General features: G+C 40.3%; 1 protein-coding gene across 12 annotated transcripts in view; it reads right to left on the bottom strand.

Annotated features, from left to right (window-relative positions):
* EML6 (EMAP like 6) overlaps positions 1–20,545 on the bottom strand; it is an 86,272-nt gene that overhangs the window by 45,209 nt on the left and 20,518 nt on the right. For 10 of the 12 annotated variants that reach the window (XR_011738049.1, XM_065833613.2, XM_071805610.1 and 7 more), the window contains exons 3-8: positions 13,997–14,156; positions 10,127–10,225; positions 8,184–8,252; positions 5,502–5,687; positions 3,784–3,919; positions 702–903 (exon numbers count right to left, since the gene is read on the bottom strand). Coding sequence is in view for 11 of the 12 variants with exons in the window: in XM_065833613.2 (XP_065689685.2) it covers positions 702–903; positions 3,784–3,919; positions 5,502–5,687; positions 8,184–8,252; positions 10,127–10,225; positions 13,997–14,156 (852 nt within the window). In the remaining variant the exon portion in view is untranslated. Of the gene's footprint in view, positions 1–701; positions 904–3,161; positions 3,272–3,783; positions 3,920–4,269; positions 4,414–5,501; positions 5,688–8,183; positions 8,253–10,126; positions 10,226–13,996; positions 14,157–20,545 lie in introns of those variants that run through there. The other 2 variants (XM_071805611.1, XM_071805612.1) reach the window with 2 other exon arrangements.

Below are 20,545 nucleotides of genomic sequence, written 5' to 3'. Positions count from 1 at the left end.
GGGTGGATCAATGCGGAATGTGAAGGAGCAGAAACTAGAAGCTGTATATATAGCGGGAGACTAACCTCCAAACTTCATAGTAAAGTCTTCCTAAGCATATTAAAAATGCTTAAGTTTTTTCAGGGGCTTATCAATTTGATAAATTTTAACCGGGACAGGAAAAGAAACATCCTCGACTTCCTGACAGCTTCCCCAAATATTTCCACAAAACTTGAAATCTCTGCTACAAAGGCTTGGGGCACAAGTACTACAATTAAACATCTGAAAGACCTTTTCCACTGGGGTAAACTAGTGCATTTTCATTAATCTCATTTTCTGGCATTTTAACTGAATTGGATTTAGATCAGATTTTCTGAGGCAGACACCTGCTGTGTAAAACATTGGTCTAAGGTATTTAGGTTTGGTGCATATTATTAACCGAAGTACCAGGTGACCATGCTCCATTTAGACACCTACACCTGTTGTTCAGAACAGTAATGAATTAGTAGCTGAAGCAGACTCTATAAATCCAGTGTGTTTTGAACACAAATTCTGATTACTTTTACATTATGTGTGGAGACAAAATGAGAGGGCTGAAGAGAAAACGCAAAGCCACGAAGAAAAACGTGAAAAAAATATCTTAACACAATGCCAGAAAATAAATTCCAAATTAATGTGTATATGAATAACTGGATAACAAAATAAGTAAGAGCTATGCTTACCGTACAGAGCGATCATCGCTGCCTGTGACTGCTAACGGCTTCTTGGAATGGACGGCCAGGGCCCAGAGCTCCCCTTCGCAGTGGCCCTGCATGATCAGCATGGGTTTATCTCGCTCCCTCACCAGCACCTCAAATATTTCACTGTCCTGTGTCCCCGCTAAAAGTCTGTCCGCTTTCCAACAGACACTTCGGATGGACAAACCTGAAGGGGGACAGAATTATCTTAGATTATTGGCAATAACAAGACAAAGTGATAGTACAGTGAAGATCATTAAGACTTAATTTATATCAACTGTTATGTTTTGACACTGAAGTCTTAAAATACATCACAGCTGGTTGAATCTCAAATCACTTCTGTTCAATTATCTCCCTTTGACAGAAAGAGAGAAGGCTTGGCACTGGGAAATGCTGAGTATCCAACATTCCTGCTGCCAGCTTCTCAAGCAACTATGCTTTGAGTACACCTGAGAATTTACTTTAAAAAATAATTCCATTTGACACAATTTAAAGATCTACATTTTCTATTAGGAGAGTTTCCTGAAGCTGTTTTTATTCCTTTTTTCAGTACTTTACTTTTTTGCACATTTAAATAAAATGTTGGAAAAAAAATGAACGATAAATGCAAATGGCTTGTGCCCCTGTTAGCACACATCTCCATTTTTGTCCCAAATGATTAGTACAAAAACAACCCACACCACAAAACAACAGAGTCTTGATTTGCGTAACTTTTAGAGAGCTCGGGGGTGCTCCACAAACCTGGTTCTGACTTTGCAGTTGGAATTCTACTAACCACCAGCTTCAAGATACCCTCTTAGCAGGCTGAGCAATTTGATAGCTCTCTCTGGTTGACTGCCTGTATTTTCTGTTCCAGTATACGAACATTAATGTTCGGATAATGGCTCTAGATACTGCGAGATGTGACTGAATAAAAAATCCATTTGTCATGCAGTCAAGGTCAACCACGTCATCATTCTAACATCTTTTGGAACTGAACACACAATGCAATTAACTACCCATCACACAAATAAAATATATTGTAGACATTTTGTGTCATCTCTTGAGAAGAGCAAATTAATCTTTATTTATTGTCTTATCCATTTCCAGTACCTTTTAATTCTGACAATGTCATTTTGTGACTTAGCTGAATTTCTGCTGAAGCTTTGACTCACATCATCCTGATCAACACCAAAGGCCAAACAAGGAATGAAGTTCAGATGTTAAGCGGAAAACGGGTATTGTTAAGTTTTAGAATACAAAGTACACCTTTTGATGTGGGAAAGGTAATGTTTTCTGTGACGTACTGCACATAAATACTGGCTATTATCGGATTTTTTACTAATATACATGTATATTTAAATATAAAAGCCAAGCCTGTGATCAGATTGTTGCTGGTGACACATCCCATTTAAAATGTGTTCAGTGCTCTTCGGCACAGGATGAGTGATGAATGAGTGTATTTGAGGCAGGGGTGAGGGAGAGGCTTCCTGGCACCATGGAAAGACTTTTTACGTTTGAAAGCTGATGCCTTTGCAAATTGCTTCGGAAAAAGAAACTGGAAGGAGGTCATAGGTAAGCAGTGAAGGGCACCACCATTCCCTGAAGTTACATATGTGCTTAAACTCATCAGTGCCATTGGTATAATTTTAAATGAAACAAAACTTCCACAGTCTGTTAGCTGCAAGCACTATGTGGAAGTGAACATGAGGGGATGAGGCAGGAGCCAGAAAGAGCAGAAAAGGACAGAGACGCAACAGGAACATTGCAAGCAACAGCTGTATCACACTGAGAGAACACCAAAAACCGCTTCTGCTCTGGTCTCACAAACACGTGGGATAAATCTCCCTCCCAGAATCGCTTCACAAAGAGCCAAGGAGGCTGAAGACGCGTGTTCCATGTGTAAGCACCGCGTTCTCTGTCCCCCCTCGTATATGTTATTCTGATTTTGTTAGGAACAGACTGCCTGCAAGACTGGTATTCTCCACAATTTTTAGAAAGTATTTCTAAATGGATTAAAAATGCTGCAAACGCTCATAAGGTCTACTGCTACTGTTTCCTAGAAATGAATGTTAAGCATTATGATTCTGGTTGTAAAAAACTCCATAAAGCCAGAACTACAGAGCAAAGGGACCAGCAGTGGTTGAGTGCAGCTGACAATGGTGTTGAGGGAATTACCCTTCCGAAAGGCACACGGGTGGAGCAGCGATCAGCTAAGGCTCTTGGCAGTTTGCTTTTTGGATGAGCCTAGAGATTGCAAACCTACGCATTTTACAAGTATATAATCTCGCTTAAGTAAGACAAATAATAAACAGAGCACAGATACTAGAGCAGAGGCCAAAATATCCAGAATTGAGAAAAGAAAGTTATCCTTCTCAGTGGCCTCTTGATGATTCCAATGGTAATTGTAATATGAAAAGTAGGCCTAAAAACGTAAGCTAAGGAGCTGGGGAAATTAACACTAACCACTACAAAGCTGGCTGCCAAACGTGTATAAATCCTCCTCCAAAGCAGACTGCTTTACTTCCAATCCAAGTGGATGTGTAGAATTCCCAGAAGACTGAGATCTTCATCAAGTGTCATTATGATCTATGGAAATTAAAAGTGCTCCGAGAGCCTAATAATAAAATAAAGCGATGACTAAGCTCATAGGAAGCATGATTAGATTGAACAAATATGATGGTCGAGAATTTAATAGCATTCTGTCTATTAAAGATGCCAAGTGCTACCATCCCCAATGAGCCTAATGGAGTGCTCAGATGCTCAGCATCTTGGAATATCAGATTCCAGAAACCTCAATTAATTACATCAATTGCAATTGATTAGTTTAATTAGTTTTCACTTATCTTCTTGTATTTGCATGGTGGGCAGCAGCAACTATAAGCACCCCTCCGTTTATACTACGAAACACGGCAAACTCTTCAGGCTACATCATTGTCAGAGAAAAAAGGGAACACACAGCTCAAAAGTAAATACAGTCATTAAGTAAAAAATCAGCAGTGCGCAGAGACATCTATGCTTCAGATTAAATTGTGTCACAATCCATTATCTAGATGTGTGAAAAACCATTAAAGTAATAGCTCATTACCTTTGTATCCTTGTTCAGTCTCCCTGAGATCAATTTTAGTAATTGGTTTGAAATCAGTGTCCCATAACCGAATGCAACCATCTCTCCCTCCAGTGGCAAAACCTTCCTCACAGGCATACATACTAAAAATTCCAGCCTGTTAACCAACAGCATAACAAGTTTTAAAGTTCTTTACAATCAATTTCAACACACACAGCAAATGTTTTTGCAAAGACTCTTGTTAAAGGTTAGAAACTGCTAGGCAGCAAGAAGGGGTCCATCCAGAAAGCAAACCAGCAAACACAGGCGATACTTTTATTTCAAGTGCTCCCACTTCAGCGATTTAGGTAGAAATTTTTATACAGCGATATAGCCCATCTGCAGAACTTAAAATTTGGTCTAGTTAATATCATTACGAGGACTGTTGAATAAATATTGGAACACTTAAAATAAATAGTTGCCCAGAATAAACAAAACCAAGCAAACAAGCAATACAAATATTCTTACAGGTGCGGAGGTGACTGAGACATTCTTTCATCAATTCAGTTCAGACATCATTTGGAATCTGACAGGAACTCAAAGAGTGTCAATTCATTCTCTTCATTGACAGACAAGTTTCTCTTACAGCCTGAATTTCTTCTTGGTTTCTGAAAAGGCCTCATTTTTGGTGAGTGTGCTGCACTACACTGGAACAGCTCACGGGACGCCTGCTGATTCAGTGTTTTATTGGGAAAACCTCTCGGTCAAGAGACAAGTTGAACTGCATGGAAATTAACACCATGAAGAGAAGACCTCTGTTTTCAAAGTGGTCCTGTTTGATGCCTTAATAAATTAATACTTCTAACAATTAATTACACAGAGATTAGAAACTGGGCAAGAGAATGCATATTAACCATGGCAAACCCCGTAATTTATAAGGATGAAACATGTTCTACAGAAGGAGGCTTTATTTAATCATTCTAATGAATCTAAATAAAATTCTTCCAATGTGCTACAAGGGTTTACTGTTTGCCAAAGGTATTTCCATGTTATTGCAGTCGCACATAACCACAGCCTGGCAGTGACACGGTAGTTCTGCAGGTGAGATGCCCCACTGACTTCAGTCTGACTGTCTTCCTGAATTAGGGATTACTTCTATAAACAACAATTACTTTCCTGAACACTTAGATCTTATTTGAAGAGCAACTATTTGATGCACTGGCCACTCAATTAATTTTGGGAGGTCAAAAAACCTGTTGGGTTTGCAGTGCTCTTTCTAGAAAGGTTCTAGAAGAAAACTACAGCAACAACTGTTAGATTTCATATCACTCTTCCAAGTAGAATACTCTTGTTTCCTTTTCTCCAATACCCCCATGCTAGAATGCCAGTAGCCATATTCAAAACAGGAGGAGCGGTAAAATTCTATTTAAAATAAGGTCATTTGGTTACCAACTATTTTTGAGTAAACTGATAATAACTGAAGCTTCAGATTTAGAAACTTCACGTTAGGTTTAGTCTGCTCAGTTGAAGCAATGCTGTAAGTATCAGCACTCCTGCCAACAGCAGTTCTGCAGCTATTACAGCGTCTCTTGAGAGCATGCAAACAAAGGATCAGATTACATGTAAGTTCTTAATTGACCAACAGTCTTAGACTTTCTTCTGGCCTGAAACAGAAGAAAATCTTTATGGATAAGCCTTCAGGAAGTTTTCAATTCAACGAACAGTTCATTTCAGAAATGGACATTGAAAACACAACTTACGCTATGTGCGCCTTGAATTGTGCGGACTAAGTTCAGCCCCTTCCAAACATAGATGTCTCCATTTAAAGCACCAGAGTACGTGATATCTTCTTTTGCACATGCTAAACAAAGGATAGTTTGGAGATCTCCTGTTTTACCAAATATTCCTCTCTTTGCTGTCAGGGCGTTTCCACACAACGTCCAAAACTGTGAAATGTAAACGGCATATTAGGAAACATTTCTGCAGACTTTTTTTCCATTTAGTGAGCGGATCTCTCAGGTGTCCACCCTCACAGACACGGCAGCGACTCCTGCAGTCCTATCGGAACGCCTGTTAGTCCCAAACTGCCCGCTTGCCCCCCAGGCAAATGCAGCAAGTGGAGAACAAAACAAAACGGTCAAACTGTTGGAGAAAGTGAGGCGCGATTCTGGTTCACTATTGCTACACTACCCCTCTTCATTACCTCGCTATCTTTCCTCATGTTTTGCTGGGTGGTATCTGTCAATGTGCACCCACACTTGCTATAACCAGGAACATCCCATTTGTCTTGTCTGCAAAGCTTAAAACACAGCTATGGTTCTGAAGTAATAAAATACTTGACCTTAAAGAACTTATGTGCCTGGAGGAGACATTTCTGCCCCGTGCAACGAAAGAGACAAGTCCCTCAAATACAGCCACATTTACTGAGAAACCATCTGTTGCATGGAGACTGCAAACACCTGGACGTGAAACAGCTCTGCCAACAAGAGCAGCCGGTTCTCCAAGGGGGGAATGGTGACTTTCTACACAGAAACATTCTGCAAAAATGAGTGTGAGGATGACTGGGGAAGAGAAAAGAGTCTAGAGAATACAAAGTTTGTCTGAGAGGGGCGTCTAGTGGTGGGCTAGAAGTATCATACTCTACTCTCATATCATACTCAGTTCAGGGTGCCTTTTTTTTTTAAAATAAATGTAATTCCAGGTAAGGCAGAGTACAGAGAATTTCAATTAGAAGTGTACGAGAACTGCTGAAATAGCCACGGCTGCCAGCACTAGGATGTCCTGGACACACGCAGAGCAGAACAGTAGATCTGTGTGGTGCAGGACAGTCGCAAAGGAACTTGCTGGCCCCAGTCTTTCCCAGCTGGGGTATCTACGCTGTGCAGTCCCTCGTACGCTGGAGAGATACGCACAGAGACTGGACAGGAATATTGAAGTGGCTGACATAGATCCATCATGTCTATCGCATTCCCACTACATCTTTTTGTGGCTACAAGCCAAATTTTTAGGTCTTTCTCTTTGTACTTACTCCTATAAAATTCCTATAAAGCTGAATTCCAGAAAATCCTTGGATCAATGATGTTTAGTTCAGATCCTTCTCTATTTCTAATTCAATTTAATTTTCCTTTTGCCTCTTAACATAAACTGATTCCTGAGAAGGCAGTGGGAATACTTCCCCCAGGGCTTTCATTCTGTGGGTAAAACATTCCCTCTCCTCACTTCTGGTTCCCTGGAGAAGGCGAGAGAGCAGGTTGCAGTGCTAGGAAATGGGGCCACTCGAGAGCATCCCGAGCTCAGTGTTATTTCCTTAGCTCCTGAGCTTTGCCACAGCTTGACGAGCCAACAGAACGGAAACGCTAAAGGAATAAATGGCACTATTCCCAAGTATCAGTCCCAGCTCCCAAAGTGGTACAATTACTTCAGAGCTGTTCTTTTCCTTCACTGCAAATTAAAGTAATGATCGCATTCCCACTGCCTTATAATGAACGGCAAGAGCACAGACTGCTGTTTGAGCATCACTGGAGGGGATCACACAAGAACTTCCTCCCCTCTCCTTTTTTTTGTGTTTTTTTTGGCATGCCTCTGTATTTACTTTGCCTGGTATTATGTAGGTTCAGAGTAATTATGGCCGTTTAAATCCAAATACAGGTGCCAAACAAAGGCAGGTTTTGGAAGGCAGCTTGCAGAATACAACAGATGGTATCACTTCTGCCAAAACCACCCACGGATCGAAAGCAACGGCGGTTTTAAGGGCACAAGCTTCTCAGTAACCAGAACTAGAAATATTAACTGGTTTCCTAAACTTCTACTTAAAGCTCTTCCCACCCCAGTCATGTGAAATAATTGCCATCTGTTAGGAACGCTTTTGATGAGAGAGGAGAAAAATAGAAACCTGCAGGGAATGCTGGCAAACAGAAGGATTTCTAAGCTTTTCACAGGTATGAGAATGTTTTATCCTGAGTTTATAGTATATATCTGTGTTCATATTTAAATCACCTCCAGAAAAGGTGACTTAGAGGCATCGAATAGTGGGGCGCTGGAGTTCTCACCTGGTAATCTCTGCAAATAGCAGTTCATTCAATTCACACTTAGTTCCTCCTAGACCTGTTCAGTGACCCCTTGTGATGCCTAATGGGAGAAATCACTAAAGGCTGAGACAATTTACGTGGGATGGAGGGGGCAGAGAAGCCCAAAATGATAAGCATGTAATGATGACAATTACACCAAATGGTCTTCTCACCTTGCTTGTTAAGTTGATCTGTGCCTCAGTCACTGCTGAACATCTAAACTGTTTTCAAACAAAAAGGTTTTGCTAAAATCTTCAGAGTAAAGAAAGAAAAATAGAAACTGCCTTATAGTAAGAGCCCTCATCATACTGAAGGACAAATTTCTTTTGTGACATTTATTTATTTTTTAGCAAGTAAACAATAAAATCTATTTACCTTGATGTGTTTTACTCCACAGCTGACGATTCTATTTGGTTGATACTGATCCCAGGAAATATCAAATATCTGTTAACAGACAGAGTAAGCTGATACTTTAAATTATACAGTAATTGCATCTAGGCTCAGTTTATACCAATTTTTAGGCATCATTTCTGTTGCAACATACTACTAAAAATGGAAGAACACTATTTAGGTAAATTTGGAACTCTTTGGAAATGAAGATTAAGGCAAATACGCAGGCTTCCTGACATCGATCTGTCACCACACCTCAGTCCTGCCTTCATACCACCAATCTAGTCCAGCTCCAAGATATTGAATAAACATTATTTACTGTCTCAAATAAAATGGGAATTATGGTATAAACTAATGTTCCTCAAGTTTATGGATGAAAGATTGGTACATGTATCTTTATTCATTACTTTAGGTAAAAGATGCAGTATCTAATTTAACTTGATTACCTAAAGACCTCAGTGCCAAAAGGGGTGAATATCATTCAGCTGACCTAATCTACAGAGTTAAAATGGAATTCTTCATTTGGATTAAAGTTCTATTTACATATACAACAGCATGCACCAAAAAATGCAGAATCAGATCCTGTATACCTTACCAGAACAAACTTACAGTGTATTCTATGACTACAGGATTATGCCAAATGGAAAATGTTGTACAAAGTTTGGGACCAGAAAGTTTCTGTTTTGGCCCAGATTTTCAACAATATGCTATTTTCAGACTTTTCACCTCTGGCATTCAGCTTTTCAGTGTCCAAGCTGAGAACCAACGAGGTTACCACAATCATCAGTTTCTCCAGGAAACGTACGTCTGGAGAGAAAGACAATGGGACTTTCTGCTGCTTTTACCTCTTCAGCTATAAAGTATAAGTCACAAGAGAATTTCAATCAGCTTTCAGGAGCATATTAAGCCTACCCATCATTCATTTGGTACACAAGGATGCATTGCCTTCCTACAAAACATTTATCTGCTTTATAAACATCAGGATTTACAGTACTTCAAGTACCATTGTATTTAAGCGTTGTTAGAACACACAAGATCTTCCACCTTCAGAAACTCTTGATGATTTCTGCACACTGAAGGCTGAGATTCTGTTCTGTTGAGAACATTGTGAGTAAAAATGAGGTACCAGATTTATTCAGATGACGCATAAGATGCAGATAGACTGTATGTACATACAGGCTGTAAGGAAGGGTTCAGTCTGCTGCTTTGCATATATAAATACTCCATCACGTGTACTAAAACATTATTATCACCCAAAATTATAACAGTCAAACACGTTATAATATCATAATATGGATAAAACTTGTCAGAATGTGTACCTAATTTATTTTAATGTACGCAACCTTGTGCGTATATGTATTGGGGAGGTTTTTTGCTTATGCTAAACCTGTTTGAACATTTCCTAATCCCTAATCATTTTCTCAACTCAGACCTGTTCAGTTCTCATGTTTATTGACATTTTTACAACCTCTCACCTGAAGCGAATAGATATAAAAGGAATATTTATCCTCATTATATTTCTCCTACAGGTAAATTTCTTAAGCAAAAATAAAAGGGAGATAATTAAACTTTCCCTCAGGATAAAATGTCTTTTTGACATATTCAGAAAGAACATTATCTTTGCCCACTGAGCTAGTATTTCACATCTTATATAAAGAGCTATAAATCATTCTAATCAGCGTGTAATTACACAGGATATTTCCTCCCTAGGCTTGCTAGACAGTCAGCTCAAGAATCTATCACTTAGTAACACAGTGCTTTGTGCTACGTCTGGCACAACGAGAAGAACTAACTAACTTGTTCAATACTTTGAAAGCCAAGTAGAATGATCAGAATTATCTTTGCATTGACCCAATATAGACAAAAATTACTTTTAAAAGCCTTTAGTAACTCCCAGACAAAATTCAGTAAAGCCTTCATACAATTACCCTGTCTGAATGGCCTGTAGCTGTCGCCAGTAGTTTTCCTCTCTTCCAGTCCCAAATACACACCGTATTTTTGGCATCCAGTCCCACTGAAGCTAAACGCTAAGGAAAAGCAACAGTAATCCAGTTAAGAGAAGATCAACTCAAAATCAGTTTACTGTAGTTCAGATGCGTACCAATGGATTTTCCCACACGTCGCTTGTGTTTGAACAACGTTGCTAAAGGCAACCATTTCTTTATTTTAGAGCAACGAAAGATACATTTTTAAACTCTGGTTTCATGGGAGTTGACAACATGCATCATACCTAATGCAATACCTGACCTCTGCCTAGTGAATCATGTAGAACCAACCAAGATCCTACCAGCAAAGGCAGTAAGCAATACAGCATTACCGGGGGAAACAACGGAGAACAACCAGAACCACCACGACTAAACAAACCCCAACAACAAACCTATTCACAGACTTATCTGACCAGTTCCTCTGAGTCCAGTCTACTTCTGGATTGTCTTTCAGGAGATGTGATAGAACCCCAAATTTTTTCTGTCTCAGATGTGTACTGAATATCTGCATTTAAACAAGATGCTTGATTATTAGACGTATGGTAACGAAGGAAAAAGAAAATAAATATGTGAAAGCACAAACATTCTCCTGCCGGTTTCCAACACAAAAATAGTTATTTTGAGAAAGGCCTATTATTGTAGCAAAATAAGTTTTATTTGCCCTTGAGCAATCTATGCCTACCCAGGGGTTTGACGTACTGATCAAAACACAAGGTACTCTTCATGGAACCTTCACCGATTCCAACTGCTTCTCACCTCTTTTACACCCTTCTCTTCACCATGGAAACCACAGCAGCACTTCCAGTATCTTTCAGATTCATGATGTGAACAACATCAGACCTGAACTGTAACTACCAGCCAGGAAATTGCCATTAGTGGGGTAGATGGGCAGTGAAAGTGCCGGGAGAAACTCGGAAATCTTTTATTTCCTCTTTTAACACAGCTCTATTGGGGAAGGTCACCTGCGGGCAGAACAAAGTCATACGTGCTGCACTTCCTTTGGGTTCAAACACCTAACACCTTCAGTCCTCCTTCTGGACGAGAATTTGACAGGATTCTGTTCAGACAATTCACAGAACTACCAGAAGAAAATATCTCCCAAATAATTATGTTTAAATCTACACAGATTTAGAAGATGTGGGGAAAGAAGCCTACTGCTACCTAATGGCACACTTAGAAATGTGTGTATTATGGCAGTGCCCTTCTCACGCCATCGAAAAAAAAAGCACACAAAAAGAGTTCATGTAAAACAACTCAGAACAGAAATGGAACTGTATAGCACCGGGGAAATACTTCAATATGACAGGCATCAGATTTGTAGGTAATCCTGTGAAGGGCGGCACTTTTAAAATACAGTTTTAATTAAAGATCACATAGAAAATAGGAAATTTACTCAAAATCTATTTGTCTCCAAATTGAAAGCCGTGTTTGAGGTAGATAAAATAAAGGAAGTATATAAGCTATCCCCCAGTTTTTGCTGCACATTGATCTCCTCCATAGATTATAAAAGAGAACAAATTCTGTTTACTCTCAACCCCTGAGTTTGCGGTAAACGACACCAGGGAACACTGCAGCGACAAGTAAGCTGGGTCCAGCCGCACACACCCAGAGCTCATTCGCTTGGCTCCAATGGAGACGGTCAGTGGCGCTCTTGTGGGGCCCAGGGCACATCCCCGCAGCGGAGCTGTGGAAGCCGTGCTGTTGTCTGGGGATCCAGCTCAGCTAGAGGAGCAGAGCTATCTGGGCTCTTCTTCCATCTACTTTTCTTTCTAAAGCGGAGAGCTGACAGAGGTAGCAGAGAAAAGAATACATTTCTTATTGCATCTATACCTCATGTGGTTGTTGAATTTATGTATGTTTTGGATATTAATAGCCACCCAATCTAAAGGAATGAAAGGCAGGCATCAGAAGGCAAGGTGCACGCCATGGACGTGAAGTGTGTTCTGTCCTCTCACAAGACCCCAGCTCCCTTGGGTGCGCTGATTAATCAAACTGCAGCTGCTGCCAGCTCCCAATTCCAAATACGCAAAGTCTTTCTACCATGCCCTTTCATTTTGGCTCAGCACAGCAGCTGCTTCTGCAAAGCCAGAAAGAGCAGCAAAAAGCCAACACAGATCTCCATATTCATGTTTTCCAGCATTGGTCTTTCTCCAGATATAAAAGTGTTCTGTGCAAATTTTATTTCCAGAACAAACTGCAACTTTTCCAGCACTTCCAGAAACAGAACGTTACTGTTCTGCAAGGTCAACACAGCAGTAAATCCAGTTTTCAATCACAACAAGGCACCCAGCAGGATTTTCGGAAGCAGGATTAACTCATACTGACCTGGCCCTTTGGTGAGTCTCTATTCCCATTAGGTGCTTACATAGATTTAAAAACACAAGCTTATCCACCAGTCTTGCGAAGGTAAAAATGAGGAAAAAAAATTAATAACGGGTATTTCTGAATGAACAACAGCTTAAAAATATCAGAACATTAGAAATTCTGTGCTGTTGATTTGAGGATTTTCTCATCTGATTCTTTATTCCCACAGTTCCCAGGAACACCTTTTTCTTTAATTAGAGCTGGCACAGGAGATTTCAGAGGAAATGGCTTTAAGAAAAGGGGAGGGAGATGGTTGAAAACTAGGCTTAAAATAGAAACCTAGCTCCAATTTTTAATGAGGAAATATAATCCATGCTGCTGTTTAATAATTCCAGTTACCCAATGCTTTTTAAACATGTCAAAGGCAATTGCTCATGTTGGTGTTCTTCATTTCAGACTAACCTTTACACTCAATATACACACGATAATGCACAATAAAAAGTACTTTTGCTTCATATGAGAATACATTTTATACATTGTAAGGCCAGTTCTGATCTCAGAAAGATAATAAAAGCACCGTGTGGTCAGTGGAGAAGCAGCCGGGAACAAGATAATAAATCACTTCTCAGACAGCTAACCATCTAGCACGTGATTTTAAGAAAATGCCCTATGGGGATGCAGCTGTGAGGTACACCAGCACATAAAAACCAATACAGATCTACGCAAGGATCCAGGTATCAGCTCATCTAAGCATTCCTAAAAAGATTTTAACAGCCAGCTATAAAGTATGGTCTAGCGTTACACCAGAAAACTCATCTGCACATCAATAACAGCAAAACTGCATAGATAGATATTTATAAAATTATGAATGTAAAAGATTTCTCAAGTTTATGCAAATTGTAGATCTATTTTCCTCCTACTTCATTCACAACCGGATGTTTTTTATAGTTTGGCTCTGGGATAAAAACCAAAATCAGTGTGTTTAGCTGTGAATACCGCAGCATTTACTTATATTTAACATTTTGTCTCCAAATATCATGTAATCTAATCCCATTGTATAAAGCCACACATTCTGTGTCCTGACCCCACCATTCAATTAAATGAACTGTGTGCCCCAGCCAAGCAGACTCTCCTGGCACTGAGATGACCAGAGTTCCTCTGCCAAAAGAGCTGCAGGACTGGGAGGACTCTGCCAGGAACGACCCTTTAACAGCAGGGACAAGGATGCGCTGAAGCTGTTACATCTGAGCCACAGAGGTTCATTTATCTTACAGTTATTTGTCCAATACCCAATGCCTCGACTTGATATGAATGGTAGGTTGCGATTTTTGTCTCAAAAACATCTTTGAAAGAGCTGTATTAGCAGCCCTTGCACTATAAAAATTAATTGTAATACAAGTTTCAGTATTACCGTCATATACCTAAGCATATGAAACACTTCAGTGTGCATATCTTCTAGATTCAGAAATCCAAATGAATTCAAAGCACAGAGAAAGAAGATGCACAAACCTGGCCATCCGAGTCAAAAGCTAAGCAGGCAACCCCGTGTGTGTGCGCGTCCTTCAGAACAGACACCGTCTGCACGCGGTAGGAATCCCAGATGCAGATGTAAGGGTCCTTCCCAACCTGCCCCGTAGCTACTAAAGTTTTATCCGGGTGAACCGCAAGGCTGAAATGAGACACAGTTCAAGTTATAACACACTTTCTGAATCAGTAATAGAGTATAACATGTGAAAAGTTAAAACTCAAAATTAACACTAGTTCTCAGCTCCTTTTCATTTATGGGAATGATCATATCAACGGTCTTCAAAACCCAGTCTACCCCATCGGCTTCTGTCTTAAAATAATGTTAAACTGAGACTGACATGGTTAGAGCAGAATACAATTTAGCATTTAATAATATTTTAACTAGAAAATTCAAGGAAAACAAAACTAGAGCACTTCTGAATACTCCTGCTGGCTAAGCTGTCTTTCATAGCTTTATAAAGTCAGTGGATGATTTTCTACAATTCGACCCTCTTTTACATACCAAATATTCTGAAATATGGACCAGTGGTTGAATATTGGATACTTTGCACTATGAAAAACACACACAAGAAATCCTCTCACCTTTACATGTTTAAAGATGGTAACCTCAGAAGAGAGAGAGGAATACATCATTTCCCCTACACTTGAAGAACAATGATATATATATTTTAAGATCTACTTGTAGTCACTGCTGCCTAAGGAGAGGTAAAATTTACTGTATCTTTCTTAGTTTACCTCATTTTCTCTAACAGCCAATTAGAAATAGTACTTTGCACAAAACCTGACACATCCAGTTGTATTTCTACTACTTAAATCCAAGAAAGGTGCCAGTGTTTCAAAAACTGTTTCCTGGTTTCCAGTGCTCAGCTCTGCCAGCGTTCAGAACATTCCCGTGCCCAACTCTTTTATACGCATTCTCATGCCAAGCTACCCCTGCCCCTTGAGGTATTCTCTTGGACAAAACCCAAAAGATCTAGTTTAAATATCTAGCTTGGGGATGTTAATAATAAAAACCCCTCCCCAAAGTACTATGAATACAAAAGACGGTTTTACATGGCTATCCAGGAATCAAATCTGAACAATGTCTGAGTATGTGAGCTACAGGTGGAATAAGGAAAAATATGCTCTTGATAAATTGACATTGAACAGATGGCTTAGCTTATTCTGTCCCAGGAGAAGATAATACTACTTTTTAAGAAGAATTCATGAACAAACTTTAGGAAGCTGCAAAAACTTAAGTATTCAGGTTTTTTGACATTAAAGAACAATTCATGCAAAAAGAACAATTTAAGCACAATGCCCAGTAAAACTGTTTTACCTGCTCCTGCACTTGCTCATTCTTCCTTTCCTTCACAGACCTGGATTCTACATTATACCGGGTGTCAACTAGTTCAGCTCAACTCTAAACCTCTACCGGGAATAAGGGACGACTCCTCCAGACCTAAGCTGTGACACCTATAATTAAGTTAGAATACTTTTCCTGAATGATAAAAAAAAACAGATGGAAAAGATAAATTGGGCTAATCTATCTCACTACTAGAACAGAACTGCAGCTTAATTACATCTACCACTGTATTGTACAGTTCGGTTTTCACATACTAGAACTTCCTATTTTACATTTTGTATTTCCATTCCTGAATATAAGGTTAATAACAAGAACATATTTCCTACAAAATAAATATGTCTGTACTGAACGTATCTGTTATTTGTTTTACCCCTTTTGACGCACAAAGTCAACTAGTGGGGAAACTAAAATTAGCAGGTAATATCAATTTTTGGCACCTAAACAAGCAGTCTGATTTTTCAGAACTGCTAAGGACATTCATCTCCCGCTAAGAGCCTTTCCAATGCACCAGGCCTGCCCACGTTCAGTCTGGCTGTTAGATAACCAAGTGTTTATTTTCGGCAGACAGAACAGCGGGTTACGGAGTAAGGAAATCGAGACCGACTTCAGCAACGCATCTTGGTGATTCTTTGATACCTGGACATATGATTCACATGTTTGTTGTGAATTAAAATATAAAAAGGTGTGCACACCTACACAATACACCCGCAGTGTGGGTCACTTCTGTCTTCAGATTGCAAGATTTCCTGCTGGCACAGGTTCTGTGCCCTTCCCTGCCTTTTAAAACCAGTAAAAAATTCATTGCTTGTGTTTTGAACCATTAGGTGCATTTCTTCAACCTTTCTAACAAAACACCCTAAAGCACTTCCAACAATATCACATCACTACCACATCACTGGAAAACACTGGAATACTGTGACAATCAGATTACACCAGCAAAGGCGTTACTATCGCTGCGGACAGCTGAGCAGGGAACCCTCTCCTGCTGAAGAGCTGGGGTGGAAGGGGAAAGGGCAACAGCGGCTGCTGCTGGTTCTGTGTGCTGGTGGTGGCAGCTGCTGCCCCACACGTCTCGACCTTCTCTGTGGGGCCAGGAGCAGATGCACACACAGGGCAAGAGGCAGAGGAGCCGCTGGGGAAGCGCACGGGCCCTTTGTTCCAGCGAGGGCAAAGAGAGAAGGGGATTCCTGGCACTCCGCTCTTCTGGGCAGCCCAAAGCTTGCGTGTGTGCAAAAGCTAAGCGCCCATTCCAAAAGCACTCTGATGTGTTTGCAAAAAATGTCTTTAATAAAAGTGCCTCAATAGGCACTTTGTTTAATCAAACTGTCCATTTCAGACGAACCAATATACTTTAGGTAATTTCTTAACATTACACCTTATTAATAAAAAGGTCTATTAGGAAGAGGAGATTTCAGAGAACGTGTCCTTTTCCTTCCCTTCCAAGATCAACAATTCTGAATCTAGCATCCAAGGCTGGAACCCTGTTAATTTAGGATAATTAAAGATGCCGGTTGTATTCCAGCAGGGTCTGATGAAATGCTTTATAAAAGTCATTAGAGGATCCATCTGGTCTGGGGGCCTTGCCAGATGGTAAACTCTTACTACCTCCGCATTTTCTGTTGCAATAATATCCCGCTCCAAGATTTGCTTTTTCTTTTATAATCTGATTAGAATTTCAAGGGACTGAAAGTATTTGTTTCTTGTCTTTATTTTGTTTGTTTCTGTAGCAGAGAAATAATACTGATCTCAAGTTTAAAACTGAGATGGAGCTAATTAGAAAAGTTTAGATATGGAATGCAAACTACTTCAAGTAGTTGAATTGTACATTTCAATTTAATATTAAATTGTAATTTCTGTATTTAAATTGTTCCCAAACTGTGGATAAAACTTTGTTTCTTCATAAAGCACATAGTAAAGTAACCAGAGCATTAGAGATGCTAGAAAGAATGGAAGGCTGGGAAGGACAAAGAAGAGATGGGGAACTGATGACAGCTGAGGAAAAGGAGTTCCGAGGAGAGGATGCTCAGGGTCCCCCAGGAGCCCGCAGGCAGCTGCAGAGAAGGTGGAGGTGCTCTGTTCTCAAGGACGCATGGTGAGAGGACAAAAGGCAAGAGACACGACTTGCTGCATGGGAAATTCTGTCTGCATACAAAAAAAACATCTTCACCATAAGAAGAATGAAAGACTGGGACAGGTTGCTTAGAGAAGTGGTAGAATCCCCCTCACTGGAAATGATTCAAGACTTACTTGGCCTGACAGGACCCCGGATAACCAAATCTAAGGACGTGCTCTCATAAGAAAGTGGGACTGGATGATCGCCGGAGGCTTCTTCCAAACTAGACACTTCTACGATTCCAAATACTGAAACATATCAAGAAAGTCTAAAGTAATCAAAGTAAAAGTGCACTTTGGCTCACAGCAGTTTACTTGCATTAGATAATTGTTCCCTGATGCTGTAAAAAGAAAGCAACTTCTGTGCTCTTTAATACGTGCATACGGCATTGATAGGTTCATGGAGATCTTGGACTGGCGTATCAGACGAGACAGAAGTTTAAAACTCACTCTTCTGGGTCTTTTAAATGTATCACTGCACTATCCTATTTATCAGGTAGTCAAAACACGTCTTCAGTGCAGCAGCCAAAGGCTCAACACTTGCTTTTATTGTTTTGAGAGCAGAATTTTTCAAGGTAGGTTTTCTATTTAAGAACGCCCTGTTAAATTGAATCTTTTTATATCCATCCTATTAGCTATCCTTTCATTAACATGAATGAAGCAAATACACTTTTCATACAAACTAAAGTTAGTTTCCAGAATGTCCCACCTGACAAACAAGAACCGTTTTTTGGAAGAGAAAGCAAACACCTCCAGTTCTGCATGAAGTCAACGCAGTGATTGAAAATCGCTGTGTTAGATGGAGTTGGCATCCATCTCCTGACAATGCAATTCCTTCTCAGCGCTGGGGCTGCTCTGCGCCTTGAAGCAGTCTGCAAATTCAATGCTATTCTAAAATAACTCTAGATAGTTAGACACAGATAAATTATTCTCTACTTTGAATTCACACTGGTTTAAATTTGGAATAAATTCCATGTTTAGATAAACCTCTACAGAATTATGCAGTTTTAAATAACACAATGCTATATAACGATAATGAAGATTTGGGAGGAACGCGAGGTGAATTTAAAATCAAACTCCATAGCAATACAGATACTGTCTGCATATGATTAATTCTCTTCAAAAATAAGTAGAAGAATTGGTGCTCTCTTGCTCAAAACCTGCCACAAAACATAGAGCTTGGCAGAACGCAGTGGGTCTTTTCTTAGGATTTAGGTCAAACTTGTTGCAAAGCACTCAGGGCACTGACTGTGCTGCGCTTGAGTGACAGACAGATAAATAACACAACCGCGTTTTTTCTTAATATTTTTTCTCTGTAGCAAAAAATATCTCAGAAGGAAAAATACTTCAAGAAGCTGCAAGCCTGCCCTGAAACACGCCATGACGTGCCAGTAGGTATTTTCCTCTTGGTTGCCTCCTTCTGCTCCGCGCTGCTCACTCGGAGAGCTGGGAGAAGTGACACTGTGCAGATCCTGCTGAGCACCAGGAGCTCCCCAGCGGGGTCTGGCTGCTCACCCAGGGCTCAGAGCTGCTTCACCGCACTGAACGCAAACGCTCCTGCAGGAACTCCTCATTTCACCGGACAAACTGAGCTGCGGGGTCAAAAGGGAAGATTGTAACTCACTGCACAGCAGAGCAATATTAGCAGCAAAATTAAGGCAAGATGCAGCCTGATCCCTATTTCTGAATGCAACACAAAATATAACCAAGCATAATTAAAAGGAGCAGTGGAATAAAGATCAGCAGTTAAGCGGAAGCAAACGTGGGGACCTGCAGGAGCAAGGGAAACACAGGAAGGAAAGGGGGATCTAGTGTGTGTGCATATATATGCACGTGTAATACAACTGAAGTACACACTCATATAACTGAATAACTTTTGACACATGTGAACACAGAGCTGTGATAATACTTTTAAATATACAAAATATTGCCAACCACTTGTTACAAACAACTCAAGCACAGAATATATTTGTCCTCAAAAAATAATAATATAAATGTTCATGGAAACACTACTGGGTAAGGGCACTGACAAAATTTTAATTTACTGGCTTGATTTTTATGTGGCAATATATAACACAAAACAACACGAGTACAGAAATGTATTTTTAAGATCATCTGGGAAATAAAGCATATTTTAGGTCTGAATTCTTACTATCTTACTTTTTGTTTTCCCCTTCCGTACTCCATGTGTAGGAAGAAGAGTGACACAGCTAGAGCTTCAAGCATTTCTTCATCATCCAGCCCTGCCTTCCTCCCCAGAACGAGTCATGGCAGGCTAACCCTGCGAGCAGCAGTCCTGGATGCGGTGGCCCGCCCCGGACAGCTTCCATCTGCTCGTCGGAGGAAGCGAACACCTACAGCTCCCAATGAACTCACTGCAGGCTGCGACTGAAAATCACCGTTAGGCTTGGCACTCACAACTGGTCCTGCCCACAAACCCGCCCTAAGTTTAATCATTCATGAAGTGGATGCACAGCTCGGCTGGGCTTGATAAAGGTCTTTGAAGCACACACCTTAATAGCTGTTGTTATGCTGGAGTGTACTTGAGATGCCCTGAGAAAGCAAGGGGCATTTTGACAAGGATTTTAAGATGCCCTGAGAAAGCAAGGGGCATTTTGACAAGGATTTTAAGATGCCCTGAGAAAGCAAGGGGCATTTTGACAAGGATTTTATTTCTGATCTTGTGGGACGGGTAGAATGGTGGCAGAAGCATGCAAAGTTGTAACCACTCCTGCCCCTCTAAAATTACTCTTCTTTGTCCCTGGGAAATTCCTGCTGACCTGCTCTTTGTGCCAGTGTTTGCTATTCAAGCCTATGGAGCTCTTCTGCTTCATTTCAATAAAGCTTCTTCAGCTGCTCAGCACTCATTAGACGTCTTGACAGATCAGGCCCACGAGGCTGTGCAAGCAATCCAGCCGAGCGTGGAATCTGTGCTTCACTGTGGAACTGCAGAGGGGTCACAGTGTCAGCCCAGGCTTAAAGACTGAATTGCTTTTGATCAATTGATTAAAATTTCCCCAATAACAGACAGGAAAAGAAGCAAGAGGAAAAAAAACCTCTTAAAATGTAAGGTT

Source organism: Patagioenas fasciata, chromosome 3 (assembly GCF_037038585.1).
Source record: "Patagioenas fasciata isolate bPatFas1 chromosome 3, bPatFas1.hap1, whole genome shotgun sequence".
NCBI classification, from domain to species: domain Eukaryota; kingdom Metazoa; phylum Chordata; class Aves; order Columbiformes; family Columbidae; genus Patagioenas; species Patagioenas fasciata.
This window is presented reverse-complemented; position numbering and strand designations above follow the sequence as displayed.